The 16,975-nt window shown below is 48.5% G+C and overlaps 1 protein-coding gene across 1 annotated transcript in view; it reads left to right on the top strand.

The window, feature by feature from the left end:
* The window catches only part of CHRNA10 (cholinergic receptor nicotinic alpha 10 subunit), a 140,711-nt gene that overhangs the window by 59,301 nt on the left and 64,435 nt on the right, over positions 1-16,975 (top strand). The window contains exon 2 of the mRNA XM_077298921.1: positions 13,557-13,702. Within this exon, the coding sequence (XP_077155036.1) occupies positions 13,557-13,702 (146 nt within the window). The remainder of the gene's footprint in view (positions 1-13,556; positions 13,703-16,975) is intronic.

Genomic DNA, 16,975 nt, shown 5'->3' with positions numbered 1-16,975 from the left:
TCCGTTGCAGGCTAGCAGTCTTAGGACTTGATTCCGTTTCCAAAAGAGTTTTCAATACACGAAGATGTAGGATATAGGTGGGGTCAAACAACCGACGCGTTTCGGAGACGCCTGTCCTGAACCCTGAGGAAGGAGACAGGCGTCTCCGAAACGCGTCGGTTGTTTGGTCCTACCTGCACTCCGTACTCATCACTCCGGGGGGCACGGTCACGTGGCGATCGCGTCACTAAGGTCCTGCGCACCGCTCGAACTCACCGCCGCGACGGCACACAGCGGCGGCTCTGCAGGATCCCGTTCCCACCTGGAAGATCTTTGATGGTGGCTTGCCGCCGGCCGGGGCATCCACCCACCTATATCCTACATCTTCGTGTATTGAAAACTCTTTTGGAAATGGAATCAAGTCCTAAGACTGCTAGCCTGCAACGGAGGTAGGAAGAAATTATATTAGAAAGCATTTAGTGCTCTATCTACATATTTAATTGAATACACCAGGCTTTTACTAACATCTACTCGGGCGTCAGACCTTTCTTCTGGGATCTGTACTAATTTTAGGTGTTTTAAACGTTTTCCGTTTCTTTATTACTATTTCAGGTTTTACCAGCATCTCCGTTATTTATATCAGCGCATACCCATACACACCCTGTGTGTGTGTATATATATATTTATTGTTTATTCTCACTGTGTCCTCAGTGTTCTAGTGTCAGTGGTGACCCCAGGTTATTCTCACTGTGTCCTCACAGTGTTAGTGTGTCAGTGGTGACCCCAGGTTATTCTCACTCCGTCCTCACAGTGTTATAGTGTCAGTGGTGACCCCAGGTTATTCTCACTCTGTCCTCACAGTGTTATAGTGTCAGTGGTGACCCCAGGTTATTCTCACTCCGTCCTCACAGTGTTATAGTGTCAGTGGTGACCCCAGGTTATTCTCACTGTGTCCTCACAGTGTTATAGTGTCAGTGGTGACCCCAGGTTATTCTCACTATGTCCTCAGTGTTATAGTGTCAGTGGTGACCCCAGGTTATTCTCACTCCGTCCTCACAGTGTTATAGTGTCAGTGGTGACCCCAGGTTATTCTCACTCTGTCCTCACAGTGTTCTAGTGTCAGTGGTGACCCCAGGTTATTCTCACTCCGTCCTCACAGTGTTATAGTGTCAGTGGTGACCCCAGGTTATTCTCACTGTGTCCTCAGTGTTATAGTGTCAGTGGTGACCCCAGGTTATTCTCACTCCGTCCTCACAGTGTTATAGTGTCAGTGGTGACCCCAGGTTATTCTCACTGTGTCCTTAGTGTTATAGTGTCAGTGGTGACCCCAGGTTATTCTCACTCCGTCCTCATAGTGTTATAGTGTCAGTGGTGACCCCAGGTTATTCTCACTCCGTCCTCAGTGTTCTAGTGTCAGTGGTGACCCCAGGTTATTCTCACTCCGTCCTCACAGTGTTATAGTGTCAGTGGTGACCCCAGGTTATTCTCACTCCGTCCTCACAGTGTTATAGTGTCAGTGGTGCCCCCAGGTTATTCTCACTCCGTCCTCAGTGTTATAGTGTCAGTGGTGACCCCAGGTTATTCTCACTCCGTCCTCACAGTGTTATAGTGTCAGTGGTGACCCCAGGTTATTCTCACTGTGTCCTCACAGTGTTACAGTGTCAGTGGTGACCCCAGGTTATTCTCACTCTGTCCTCAGTGTTATAGTGTCAGTGGTGACCCCAGGTTACTCTCACTGTGTCCTCACAGTGTTCTAGTGTCAGTGGTGACCCCAGGTTATTCTCACTCTGTCCTCACAGTGTTATAGTGTCAGTGGTGACCCCAGGTTATTCTCACTCTGTCCTCACAGTGTTCTAGTGTCAGTGGTGACCCCAGGTTATTCTCACTCTGTCCTCAGTGTTATAGTGTCAGTGGTGACCCCAGGTTATTCTCACTCCGTCCTCATAGTGTTATAGTGTCAGTGGTGACCCCAGGTTATTCTCACTCCGTCCTCATAGTGTTATAGTGTCAGTGGTGACCCCAGGTTATTCTCACTGTGTCCTCATAGTGTTATAGTGTCAGTGGTGACCCCAGGTTATTCTCACTGTGTCCTCACAGTGTTCTAGTGTCAGTGGTGACCCCAGGTTATTCTCACTCCGTCCTCACAGTGTTATAGTGTCAGTGGTGACCCCAGGTTATTCTCACTCTGTCCTCACAGTGTTCTAGTGTCAGTGGTGACCCCAGGTTATTCTCACTCCGTCCTCACAGTGTTATAGTGTCAGTGGTGACCCCAGGTTATTCTCACTCCGTCCTCACAGTGTTATAGTGTCAGTGGTGACCCCAGGTTATTCTCACTGTGTCCTCACAGTGTTATAGTGTCAGTGGTGACCCCAGGTTATTCTCACTCTGTCCTCAGTGTTATAGTGTCAGTGGTGACCCCAGGTTATTCTCACTCCGTCCTCACAGTGTTATAGTGTCAGTGGTGACCCCAGGTTATTCTCACTCCATCCTCACAGTGTTATAGTGTCAGTGGTGACCCCAGGTTATTCTCACTCTGTCCTCACAGTGTTCTAGTGTCAGTGGTGACCCCAGGTTATTCTCACTGTGTCCTCAGTGTTATAGTGTCAGTGGTGACCCCAGGTTATTCTCACTATGTCCTCACAGTGTTATGGTGTCAGTGGTGACCCCAGGTTATTCTCACTCCGTCCTCACAGTGTTATAGTGTCAGTGGTGACCCCAGGTTATTCTCACTATGTCCTCAGTGTTATAGTGTCAGTGGTGACCCCAGGTTATTCTCACTCCGTCCTCACAGTGTTATAGTGTCAGTGGTGACCCCAGGTTATTCTCACTCTGTCCTCACAGTGTTCTAGTGTCAGTGGTGACCCCAGGTTATTCTCACTGTGTCCTCAGTGTTATAGTGTCAGTGGTGACCCCAGGTTATTCTCACTCCGTCCTCACAGTGTTATAGTGTCAGTGGTGACCCCAGGTTATTCTCACTGTGTCCTTAGTGTTATAGTGTCAGTGGTGACCCCAGGTTATTCTCACTCCGTCCTCATAGTGTTATAGTGTCAGTGGTGACCCCAGGTTATTCTCACTCCGTCCTCAGTGTTCTAGTGTCAGTGGTGACCCCAGGTTATTCTCACTCCGTCCTCACAGTGTTATAGTGTCAGTGGTGACCCCAGGTTATTCTCACTCCGTCCTCACAGTGTTATAGTGTCAGTGGTGCCCCCAGGTTATTCTCACTCCGTCCTCAGTGTTATAGTGTCAGTGGTGACCCCAGGTTATTCTCACTCCGTCCTCACAGTGTTATAGTGTCAGTGGTGACCCCAGGTTATTCTCACTGTGTCCTCACAGTGTTACAGTGTCAGTGGTGACCCCAGGTTATTCTCACTCTGTCCTCAGTGTTATAGTGTCAGTGGTGACCCCAGGTTACTCTCACTGTGTCCTCACAGTGTTCTAGTGTCAGTGGTGACCCCAGGTTATTCTCACTCTGTCCTCACAGTGTTATAGTGTCAGTGGTGACCCCAGGTTATTCTCACTCTGTCCTCACAGTGTTCTAGTGTCAGTGGTGACCCCAGGTTATTCTCACTCTGTCCTCAGTGTTATAGTGTCAGTGGTGACCCCAGGTTATTCTCACTCCGTCCTCATAGTGTTATAGTGTCAGTGGTGACCCCAGGTTATTCTCACTCCGTCCTCATAGTGTTATAGTGTCAGTGGTGACCCCAGGTTATTCTCACTGTGTCCTCATAGTGTTATAGTGTCAGTGGTGACCCCAGGTTATTCTCACTGTGTCCTCACAGTGTTCTAGTGTCAGTGGTGACCCCAGGTTATTCTCACTCCGTCCTCACAGTGTTATAGTGTCAGTGGTGACCCCAGGTTATTCTCACTCCATCCTCACAGTGTTATAGTGTCAGTGGTGACCCCAGGTTATTCTCACTGTGTCCTCACAGTGTTATAGTGTCAGTGGTGACCCCAGGTTATTCTCACTCTGTCCTCACAGTGTTCTAGTGTCAGTGGTGACCCCAGGTTATTCTCACTGTGTCCTCAGTGTTATAGTGTCAGTGGTGACCCCAGGTTATTCTCACTATGTCCTCACAGTGTTATGGTGTCAGTGGTGACCCCAGGTTATTCTCACTCCGTCCTCACAGTGTTATAGTGTCAGTGGTGACCCCAGGTTATTCTCACTGTGTCCTCACAGTGTTATAGTGTCAGTGGTGACCCCAGGTTATTCTCACTCCGTCCTCACAGTGTTATAGTGTCAGTGGTGACCCCAGGTTATTCTCACTGTGTCCTCACAGTGTTATAGTGTCAGTGGTGACCCCAGGTTATTCTCACTCTGTCCTCACAGTGTTATAATGTCAGTGGTGACCCCAGGTTATTCTCACTCTGTCCTCAGTGTGTTATAATGTCAGTGGTGACCCCAGGTTATTCTCACTCCGTCCTCACAGTGTTATAGTGTCAGTGGTGACCCCAGGTTATTCTCACTGTGTCCTCATAGTGTTATAATGTCAGTGGTGACCCCAGGTTATTCTCACTATGTCCTCACAGTGTTATAGTGTCAGTGGTGACCCCAGGTTATTCTCACTGTGTCCTCATAGTGTTATAGTGTCAGTGGTGACCCCAGGTTATTCTCACTGTGTCCTCACAGTGTTATAGTGTCAGTGGTGACCCCAGGTTATTCTCACTCCGTCCTCACAGTGTTATAGTGTCAGTGGTGACCCCAGGTTATTCTCACTCCGTCCTCAGTGTTATAGTGTCAGTGGTGACCCCAGGTTATTCTCACTCCGTCCTCACAGTGTTATAGTGTCAGTGGTGACCCCAGGTTATTCTCACTATGTCCTCAGTGTTATAGTGTTAGTGGTGACCCCAGGTTATTCTCACTCTGTCCTCACAGTGTTATAGTGTCAGTGGTGACCCCAGGTTATTCTCACTCCGTCCTCACAGTGTTATAGTGTCAGTGGTGACCCCAGGTTATTCTCACTCTGTCCTCACAGTGTTATAGTGTCAGTGGTGACCCCAGGTTATTCTCACTGTGTCCTCACAGTGTTATAGTGTCAGTGGTGACCCCAGGTTATTCTCACTCTGTCCTCACAGTGTTATAATGTCAGTGGTGCCCCCAGGTTATTCTCACTCCGTCCTCACAGTGTTATAGTGTCAGTGGTGACCCCAGGTTATTCTCACTATGTCCTCACAGTGTTATGGTGTCAGTGGTGACCCCAGGTTATTCTCACTCTGTCCTCATAGTGTCAGTGGTGACCCCAGGTTATTCTCACTCTGTCCTCATAGTTACATACATAGTTACATAGTTACATAGTTATTAAGGTTGAAGGAAGACTGTAAGTCCATCTAGTTCACCCCATAGCCTAACCTAACATGCCCTAACATGTTGATCCAGAGGAAGGCAAAAAAAAACCATGTGGCAAAGAGTAACTCCACCATGGGGAAAAAAATTCCTTCCCGACTCCACATACGGCAATCAGACTAGTTCCCTGGATCAACGCCTTATCAAGGAATCTAGTGTATATACCCTGTAACATTATACTTTTCCAGAAAGGTATCCAGTCCCCTCTTATATTTAATTAATGAATCACTCATTACAACATCATACGGCAGAGAGTTCCATAGTCTCACTGCTCTTACAGTAAAGAATCCGCGTCTGTTATTATGCTTAAACCTTCTTTCCTCCAGACTAGTGTTGAGCGATACCGTCCGATACTTGAAAGTATCAGTATCGGAAAGTATCGGCCGATACCGGCAAAGTATCGGATCCAATCCGATACCAATACCCGATACCAATACAAGTCAATGGGACTCAAGTATCGGACGGTATTCCTGATGGTTCCCAGGGTCTGAAGGAGAGGAAACTCTCCTTCAGGCCCTGGGAACCATATTAATGTGTAAAATAAAGAATTAAAATAAAAAATATCGCTATACTCACCTGTCCGACGCAGCCGGGACCTCAGCGAGGGAACCGGCAGCGTTGTTTGTTTAAAATTCGCGCTTTTACTTGGTTACGTGAAGTCCCGGCTTGTGATTGGTCAGGGCGGCCATGTTGCCGGGACGCGGACCAATCACAGCAAGCCGTGACGAAATTACGTCACGGCTTGCTGTGATTGGTCCGCGTCCCGGCAACATGGCCGCCATTAACCAATCACAAGCCGTGACGTCACGGGAGGCTGGACATGCGCGTATTTTGAAAAGCGCGCGTGTCCAGCCTCCAGTGACGTCCCGGCTTGTGATTGGTTAATGGCGGCCATGTTGCCAGGACGTCACTGGAGGCTGGACACGCGCGCTTTTCAAAATATGCGCATGTCCAGCCTCCCGTGACGTCCCGGCTTGTGATTGGTTAATGGCGGCCATGTTGCCGGGACGTCACTGGAGGCTGGACACGCGCGCTTTTCAAAATACGCGCATGTCCAGCCTCCCGTGACGTCCCGGCTTGTGATTGGTTAATGGCGGCCATGTTGCCGGGACGTCACTGGAGGCTGGACACGCGCGCTTTTCAAAATACGCGCATGTCCAGCCTCCCGTGACGTCCCGGCTTGTGATTGGTTAATGGCGGCCATGTTGCCGGGACGTCACTGGAGGCTGGACACGCGCGCTTTTCAAAATACGCGCATGTCCAGCCTCCCGTGACGTCCCGGCTTGTGATTGGTTAATGGCGGCCATGTTGCCGGGACGTCACTGGAGGCTGGACACGCGCGCTTTTCAAAATACGCGCATGTCCAGCCTCCCGTGACGTCCCGGCTTGTGATTGGTTAATGGCGGCCATGTTGCCGGGACGTCACTGGAGGCTGGACACGCGCGCTTTTCAAAATACGCGCATGTCCAGCCTCCCGTGACGTCACGGCTTGTGATTGGTTAATGGCGGCCATGTTGCCGGGACGCGGACCAATCACAGCAAGCCGTGACGTAATTTCGTCACGGCTTGCTGTGATTGGTCCGCGTCCCGGCAACATGGCCGCCCTGACCAATCACAAGCCGGGACTTCACGTAACCAAGTAAAAGCGCGAAATTTAAACAAACAACGCTGCCGGTTCCCTCGCTGAGGTCCCGGCTGCGTCGGACAGGTGAGTATAGCGATATTTTTTATTTTAATTCTCTTTTTTACACATTATTACATTAATGTTGTTGCGATACCCGATACCCGATACCACAAAAGTATCGGATCTCGGTATCGGAAATTCCGATACAGCAAGTATCGGCCGATACCCGATACTTGCAGTATCGGAATGCTCAACACTACTCCAGACGTAGAGGATGCCCCCTTGTCCCTGTCACCGGTCTATGATTAAAAAGATCATCAGAAAGGTCTTTGTACTGTCCCCTCATATATTTATACATTAACATAAGATCACCCCTTAGTCTTCGTTTTTCCAAACTAAATAGCCCCAAGTGTAATAACCTATCTTGGTATTGCAGACCCCCCAGTCCTCTAATAACCTTGGTCGCTCTTCTCTGCACCCGCTCCAGTTCAGCTATGTCTTTCTTATACACCGGAGACCAGAACTGTGCACAGTATTCTAAGTGTGGTCGCACTAGTGACTTGTATAGAGGTAACATTATGTTCTCCTCATGAGCATCTATGCCTCTTTTAATACATCCCATTATTTTATTTGCCTTTGTAGCAGCTGCCTGACACTGGCCACTGAATATGAGTTTGTCATCCACCCAGGTCTTTTTCATTGACGGTTTTGCCCAGAGTTTTAGAATTAAGCACATAGTTATACATCTTATTACTTCTACCCAAGTGCATGACCTTACATTTATCCCCATTAAAGCTCATTTGCCATTTATCAGCCCAAGCTTCTAGTTTACATAAATCATCCTGTAATATAAAATTGTCCTCCCCTGTATTGATTACCCTGCAGTTTAGTGTCATCTGCAAATATTGAAATTCTACTCTGAATGCCCCCTACAAGGTCATTAATAAATATGTTAAAAAGAAGAGGGCCCAATACTGACCCCTGTGGTACCCCACTGCTAACCGTGACCCAGTCCGAGTGTGCTCCATTAATAACCACCCTTTGTTTCCTATCCCTGAGCCAGCTCTCAACCCACTTACACATATTTTCCCCTATCCCCTATAGTGTTATAGTGTCAGTGGTGACCCCAGGTTATTCTCACTCTGTCCTCAGTGTTATAGTGTCAGTGGTGACCCCAGGTTATTCACACTCCGTCCTCACAGTGTTATAGTGTCAGTGGTGACCCCAGGTTATTCTCACTCCGTCCTCACAGTGTTATAGTGTCAGTGGTGACCCCAGGTTATTCTCACTCCGTCCTCACAGTGTTATAGTGTCAGTGGTGACCCCAGGTTATTCTCACTCTGTCCTCAGTGTTATAGTGTCAGTGGTGACCCCAGGTTATTCTCACTCTGTCCTCACAGTGTTATAGTGTCAGTGGTGACCCCAGGTTATTCTCACTCCGTCCTCACAGTGTTATAGTGTCAGTGGTGACCCCAGGTTATTCTCACTCTGTCCTCACAGTGTTATAGTGTCAGTGGTGACCGCAGGTTATTCTCACTCTGTCCTCACAGTGTTATAGTGTCAGTGGTGACCCCAGGTTATTCTCACTGTGTCCTCACAGTGTTATAGTGTCAGTGGTGACCCCAGGTTATTCTCACTCTGTCCTCATAGTTACATACATAGTTACATAGTTACATAGTTATTAAGGTTGAAGGAAGACTGTAAGTCCATCTAGTTCACCCCATAGCCTAACCTAACATGCCCTAACATGATGATCCAGAGGAAGGCAAAAAAACCCCATGTGGCAAAGAGTAACTCCACCATGGGGAAAAAAATTCCTTCCCGACTCCACATACGGCAATCAGACTAGTTCCCTGGATCAACACCCTATCAAGGAATCTAGTGTATATACCCTGTAACATTATACTTTTCCAGAAAAGTATCCAGTCCCCTCTTAAATTTAATTAATGAATCACTCATTACAACATCATACGGCAGAGAGTTCCATAGTCTCACTGCTCTTACAGGAAAGAATCCGCGTCTGTTATTATGCTTAAACCTTCTTTCCTCCAGACGTAGAGGATGCCCCCTTGTCCCTGTCTCAGGTCTATGATTAAAAAGATCATCAGAAAGGTCTTTGTACTGTCCCCTCATATATTTATACATTAACATAAGATCACCCCTTAGTCTTCGTTTTTCCAAACTAAATAGCCCCAAGTGTAATAACCTATCTTGGTATTGCAGACCCCCCAGTCCTCTAATAACCTTGGTCGCTCTTCTCTGCACCCGCTCCAGTTCAGCTATGTCTTTCTTATACACCGGAGACCAGAACTGTGCACAGTATTCTAAGTGTGGTCGCACTAGTGACTTGTATAGAGGTAAAATTATGTTCTCCTCATGAGCATCTATGCCTCTTTTAATACATCCCATTATTTTATTTGCCTTTGTAGCAGCTGCCTGACACTGGCCACTGAATATGAGTTTGTCATCCACCCATACACCCAGGTCTTTTTCATTGACGGTTTTGCCCAGAGTTTTAGAATTAAGCACATATTTATACATCTTATTACTTCTACCCAAGTGCATGACCTTACATTTATCCCCATTAAAGCTCATTTGCCATTTATCAGCCCAAGCTTCTAGTTTACATAAATCATCCTGTAATATAAAATTGTCTTCCCCTGTATTGATTACCCTGCAGAGTTTAGTGTCATCTGCAAATATTGAAATTCTACTCTGAATGTCCCCTACAAGGTCATTAATAAATATGTTAAAAAGAAGAGGGCCCAATACTGACCCCTGTGGTACCCCACTGCTAACCGTGACCCAGTCCGAGTGTGCTCCATTAATAACCACCCTTTGTTTCCTATCCCTGAGCCAGCTCTCAACCCACTTACACATATTTTCCCCTATCCCCTATAGTGTTATAGTGTCAGTGGTGACCCCAGGTTATTCTCACTCTGTCCTCAGTGTTATAGTGTCAGTGGTGACCCCAGGTTATTCACACTCCGTCCTCACAGTGTTATAGTGTCAGTGGTGACCCCAGGTTATTCTCACTGTGTCCTCACAGTGTTATAGTGTCAGTGGTGACCCCAGGTTATTCTCACTCTGTCCTCAGTGTTATAGTGTCAGTGGTGACCCCAGGTTATTCTCACTCCGTCCTCACAGTGTTATAGTGTCAGTGGTGACCCCAGGTTATTCTCACTGTGTCCTCACAGTGTTATAGTGTCAGTGGTGACCCCAGGTTATTCTCACTCTGTCCTCAGTGTTATAGTGTCAGTGGTGACCCCAGGTTATTCTCACTCCGTCCTCACAGTGTTATAGTGTCAGTGGTGACCCCAGGTTATTCTCACTCTGTCCTCAGTGTTATAGTGTCAGTGGTGACCCCAGGTTATTCTCACTGTGTCCTCAGTGTTATAGTGTCAGTGGTGACCCCAGGTTATTCTCACTCCGTCCTCACAGTGTTATAGTGTCAGTGGTGACCCCAGGTTATTCTCACTCTGTCCTCAGTGTTATAGTGTCAGTGGTGACCCCAGGTTATTCTCACTGTGTCCTCAGTGTTATAGTGTCAGTGGTGACCCCAGGTTATTCTCACTCTGTCCTCAGTGTTATAGTGTCAGTGGTGACCCCAGGTTATTCTCACTCCATCCTCACCGTGTTATGGTGTCAGTGGTGACCCCAGGTTATTCTCACTGTGTTCTCAGTGTTATAGTGTCAGTGGTGACCCCAGGTTATTCTCACTCTGTCCTCACAGTGTTATAGTGTCAGTGGTGACCGCAGGTTATTCTCACTCCGTCCTCACAGTGTTATAGTGTCAGTGGTGACCCCAGGTTATTCTCACTCCGTCCTCACAGTGTTATAGTGTCAGTGGTGACCCCAGGTTATTCTCACTCCTTCCTCACAGTGTTATAGTGTCAGTGGTGACCCCAGGTTTTTCTCACTGTGTCCTCAGTGTTATAGTGTCAGTGGTGACCCCAGGTTATTCTCACTCCGTCCTCACAGTGTTATAGTGTCAGTGGTGACCCCAGGTTATTCTCACTCCGTCCTCACAGTGTTATAGTGTCAGTGGTGACCCCAGGTTATTCTCACTCCGTCCTCACAGTGTTATAGTGTCAGTGGTGACCCCAGGTTATTCTCACTCCGTCCTCATAGTGTTATAGTGTCAGTGGTGACCCCAGGTTATTCTCACTGTGTCCTCAGTGTTATAGTGTCAGTGGTGACCCCAGGTTATTCTCACTCCGTCCTCACAGTGTTATAGTGTCAGTGGTGACCCCAGGTTATTCTCACTCCGTCCTCACAGTGTTATAGTGTCAGTGGTGACCCCAGGTTATTCTCACTCCGTCCTCACAGTGTTATAGTGTCAGTGGTGACCCCAGGTTATTCTCACTCCGTCCTCACAGTGTTATAGTGTCAGTGGTGACCCCAGGTTATTCTCACTCCGTCCTCATAGTGTTATAGTGTCAGTGGTGACCCCAGGTTATTCTCACTGTGTCCTCAGGGTTATAGTGTCAGTGGTGACCCCAGGTTATTCTCACTGTGTTCTCAGTGTTATAGTGTCAGTGGTGACCCCAGGTTATTCTCACTCTGTCCTCAGTGTTATAGTGTCAGTGGTGACCCCAGGTTATTCTCACTCCATCCTCACAGTGTTATGGTGTCAGTGGTGACCCCAGGTTATTCTCACTCCGTCCTCACAGTGTTATAGTGTCAGTGGTGACCCCAGGTTATTCTCACTCTGTCCTCACAGTGTTATAGTGTCAGTGGTGACCCCAGGTTATTCTCACTATGTCCTCAGTGTTATAGTGTCAGTGGTGACCCCAGGTTATTCTCACTCCGTCCTCACAGTGTTATGGTGTCAGTGGTGACCCCAGGTTATTCTCACTCCGTCCTCACAGTGTTATAGTGTCAGTGGTGACCCCAGGTTATTCTCACTCTGTCCTCACAGTGTTATAGTGTCAGTGGTGACCCCAGGTTATTCTCACTCTGTCCTCACAGTGTTAGTGTGTCAGTGGTGACCCCAGGTTATCCTCACTATGTCCTCACAGTGTTATAGTGTCAGTGGTGACCCCAGGTTATTCTCACTCCATCCTCACCGTGTTATAGTGTCAGTGGTGACCCCAGGTTATTCTCACTCCATCCTCACCGTGTTATAGTGTCAGTGGTGACCCCAGGTTATTCTCACTGTGTCCTCACAGTGTTATAGTGTCAGTGGTGACCCCAGGTTATTCTCACTCCGTCCTCACAGTGTTATAGTGTCAGTGGTGACCCCAGGTTATTCTCACTCCGTCCTCACAGTGTTATAGTGTCAGTGGTGACCCCAGGTTATTCTCACTCCGTCCTCACAGTGTTATAGTGTCAGTGGTGACCCCAGGTTATTCTCACTCCGTCCTCACAGTGTTATAGTGTCAGTGGTGACCCCAGGTTATTCTCACTCTGTCCTCAGTGTTATAGTGTCAGTGGTGACCCCAGGTTATTCTCACTCTGTCCTCATAGTGTCAGTGGTGACCCCAGGTTATTCTCACTCCGTCCTCAGTGTGTTATAGTGTCAGTGGTGACCCCAGGTTATTCTCACTGTGTCCTCATAGTGTTATAATGTCAGTGGTGACCCCAGGTTATTCTCACTATGTCCTCACAGTGTTATAGTGTCAGTGGTGACCCCAGGTTATTCTCACTGTGTCCACATAGTGTCAGTGGTGACCCCAGGTTATTCTCACTCTGTCCTCAGTGTTATAGTGTCAGTGGTGACGCCAGGTTATTCTCACTCTGTCCTCAGTGTTATAGTGTCAGTGGTGACCCCAGGTTATTCTCACTATGTCCTCACAGTGTTATAGTGTCAGTGGTGACCCCAGGTTATTCTCACTGTGTCCTCACAGTGTTATAGTGTCAGTGGTGACCCCAGGTTATTCTCACTCTGTCCTCACAGTGTTATAGTGTCAGTGGTGACCCCAGGTTATTCTCACTATGTCCTCAGTGTTATAGTGTCAGTGGTGACCCCAGGTTATTCTCACTCTGTCCTCACAGTGTTATAGTGTCAGTGGTGACCCCAGGTTATTCTCACTCTGTCCTCACAGTGTTATAGTGTCAGTGGTGACCCCAGGTTATTCTCACTCCGTCCTCACAGTGTTATAGTGTCAGTGGTGACCCCAGGTTATTCTCACTCTGTCCTCACAGTGTTATAGTGTCAGTGGTGACCCCAGGTTATTCTCACTCCGTCCTCACCGTGTTATGGTGTCAGTGGTGACCCCAGGTTATTCTCACTATGTCCTCACAGTGTTAGTGTGTCAGTGGTGACCCCAGGTTATTCTCACTCCGTCCTCACAGTGTTATAGTGTCAGTGGTGACCCCAGGTTATTCTCACTCCGTCCTCACAGTGTTATAGTGTCAGTGGTGACCCCAGGTTATTCTCACTCCGTCCTCACAGTGTTATAGTGTCAGTGGTGACCCCAGGTTATTCTCACTCCGTCCTCACAGTGTTAGTGTGTCAGTGGTGACCCCAGGTTATTCTCACTCTGTCCTCAGTGTTATAGTGTCAGTGGTGACCCCAGCATAGTGCAGTATAGTTGCATTGGACACTCTGGGGAACTGTATTCTCAGACCCGGGATCCTAAATATACTGTTTTTTTTCTTATATCTTAGAGGTTCTCGGGGCTCAAGGGAAGTTCGCCTACAAACTGTTGAACGACTTATTTGCCAACTACTCTAATGCTCTGCGGCCAGTGGAAGACATGGACAAGGTTATGAATGTGACCCTACAGATCACCCTATCACAGATCATCGACATGGTACAGTCACCCCCAAAGATAAGCTGCTTCCCATACCTAATGGTGTCCTGCATGAACCCTCATATGTATCACAACATGAGGAAAAATTATAAGCTCTTTATTTATTTATTGTACTCTCTTATGTATTTGTGTAGCACCATTAATCCCACCGCACTTTACGGACATCATCATTACTGTCCACAATGGTCTTTGGAGTGTGGCATAAATCCACGCAATCCCAGGATATAATCTCCATGCAGATGTTGTCCTTGATTGGATTTGAACCCAGCGCTGCAAGGCTGCAGTGCTAACTACTGAGCCACCTGTAAGATAGTGCTTACCGCTTGTGTTGGGGGGACACTCGCTTAGCAACAGGATTCAGTCACACAGGCACGTTTTTCTCACAAAAACAGTCCATGCGTTTTATTATGCAGTCATAAACCGGGTTATGCACAGTTCGTTATATACTTCATAGAACACAATAGGCACCAACAGGTGACATTAAGTTGCAGTCTCTAAACATGCTGTTCCTTTCTCCGTGCAGTTACCATGGGTGACTGCACAGTTCATTAACTGACCCCCTGTCAGTGCACACAGTTCCCCATACTCTGGGTTACCTTTCTGGAGCTCCTGCTCCACACGCTGACTCCTCGTCAGTCCTTGTTCCCAGGGGAGCTGCCGACCTGGGATCACCATCCCGGACACTCACCAGGCCACCTGACAGTCCAGATCCTCAGATGAGCTGTAGCTCCCCCAATGCAGTGCCATTGCAGATATTCGGCCTTTCCGTGTGCTGTTCAGGATGTCCGTCCCCACTTGGGACCGTCCAACACACAGGCCACTGCGTGTGCTGTTCAGGATGTCCATCCCACCTGGGACCCGTTCAAAACACTGGTCTTTCAGTGCGCTATTCAGGGATCCCATCCTACTCCTAGGATCTCCCAACACACTCAGTCTTCAGGTCCATAGCCTCTCGGTGCGCTATTCAGGAATCCGATCCACACACAGGACCTCCCAACACACAAGCCGTCCAGGATCTACATACTCTCCATTACAGAGACCATGTGACCACACCATGGTCACATTATGTAGGTAGCTGTAACCACTCCCATAGGTGGGTGGTGTGTGTGGTTAGCCAGTCCTGCCCTGCTCTCCAGCTAACCCTTCACAAACTGTACAAATACTTGTGGGACTACAGGTCCCAGAACAACAATACTACAGGCTTAGAGTGCAGACTCCCTCTGCGACACATATCGGCCATTTACAATCATGCCAGCCACTGTTTCATTATCATCATTACAGATGCGCCTCCATGCATATCCTAAGGAGCACATACAGCGCCACCTAGCTGCAGCATGGGTCACTGCATCACACACCGTACAGTGCTAACCACTGAGCCTTATCCTCTAGTCACCACCAGAGCTGCACTCACTATTCTGCTGTCACCTCCAGAGCTGCACTCACTATTCTGCTGTCACCTCCAGAGCTGCACTCTCTATTCTGCTTTCACCACCAGAGCTGCACTCACTATTCTGCTGTCACCTCCAGAGCTGCACTCACTATTCTGCTGTCACCACCAGAGCTGCACTCTCTATTCTGCTGTCACCACCAGAGCTGCACTCTCTATTCTGCTGTCACCTCCAGAGCTGCACTCACTAATCTGCTGTCACCACCAGAGCTGCACTCTCTATTCTGCTGTCACCTCCAGAGCTACACTCACTATTCTGCTGTCACCTCCAGAGCTGCACTCTCTATTCTGCTGTCACCTCCAGAGCTGCACTCACTATTCTGCTGTCACCTCCAGAGCTGCACTCACTATTCTGCTTTCACCACCAGAGCTGCACTCACTATTCTGCTGTCACCTCCAGAGCTGCACTCACTATTCTGCTGTCACCACCAGAGCTGCACTCTCTATTCTGCTGTCACCTCCAGAGCTGCACTCACTATTCTGCTGTCACCTCCAGAGCTGCACTCACTAATCTGCTGTCACCACCAGAGCTGCACTCTCTATTCTGCTGTCACCTCCAGAGCTACACTCACTATTCTGCTGTCACCACCAGAGCTGCACTCTCTATTCTGCTGTCACCTCCAGAGCTGCACTCACTATTCTGCTGTCACCACCAGAGCTGCACTCTCTGTTCTGCTGTCACCTCCAGAGCTGCACTCACTATTCTGCTGTCACCACCAGAGCTGCACTCTCTATTCTGCTGTCACCTCCAGAGCTGCACTCACTATTCTGCTGTCACCACCAGAGCTGCACTCTCTATTCTGCTGTCACCTCCAGAGCTACACTCACTATTCTGCTGTCACCACCAGAGCTGCACTCACTATTCTGCTGTCACCACCAGAGCTGCACTCTCTATTCTGCTGTCACCTCCAGAGCTGCACTCACTATTCTGCTGTCACCACCAGAGCTGCACTCACTATTCTGCTGTCACCACCAGAGCTGCACTCACTATTCTGCTGTCACCACCAGAGCTGCACTCTATTCTGCTGTCACCTCCAGAGCTGCACTCACTATTCTGCTGTCACCTCCAGAGCTGCACTCACTATTCACTATTCTGCTGTCTCCACCAGAGCTGCACTCACTATTCTGCTGTCACCTCCAGAGCTACACTTACTTACTATTCTGCTGTCACCACCAGAGCTGCACTCTCTATTCTGCTGTCACCACCAGAGCTGCACTCTCTATTCTGCTGTCACCTCCAGAGCTGCACTCGCTATTCTGCTGTCACCACCAGAGCTGCACTCTCTATTCTGCTGTCACCTCCAGAGCTGCACTCACTATTCTGCTGTCACCACCAGAGCTGCACTCTCTATTCTGCTGTCACCACCAGAGCTGCACTCTCTATTCTGCTGTCACCTCCAGGGCTGCACTCACTATTCTGCTGTCACCACCAGATTTGCACTCTCTATTCTGCTGTCACCTCCAGAGCTGCACTCACTATTCTGCTGTCACCACCAGAGCTGCACTCACTATTCACTATTCTGCTGTCTCCACCAGAGCTGCACTCACTATTCTGCTGTCACCTCCAGAGCTACACTTACTTACTATTCTGCTGTCACCACCAGAGCTGCACTCTCTATTCTGCTGTCACCACCAGAGCTGCACTCTCTATTCTGCTGTCACCTCCAGAGCTGCACTCGCTATTCTGCTGTCACCACCAGAGCTGCACTCTCTATTCTGCTGTCACCTCCAGAGCTGCACTCACTATTCTGCTGTCACCACCAGAGCTGCACTCTCTATTCTGCTGTCACCACCAGAGCTGCACTCTCTATTCTGCTGTCACCTCC

This window comes from Ranitomeya variabilis, chromosome 3, assembly GCF_051348905.1.
Source record: "Ranitomeya variabilis isolate aRanVar5 chromosome 3, aRanVar5.hap1, whole genome shotgun sequence".
In the NCBI taxonomy this organism is placed as follows: Eukaryota; Metazoa; Chordata; class Amphibia; order Anura; family Dendrobatidae; genus Ranitomeya; species Ranitomeya variabilis.
The sequence above is the reverse complement of the archived record's forward strand: the minus strand, read 5'-3'. Positions and strand labels throughout refer to the sequence as shown.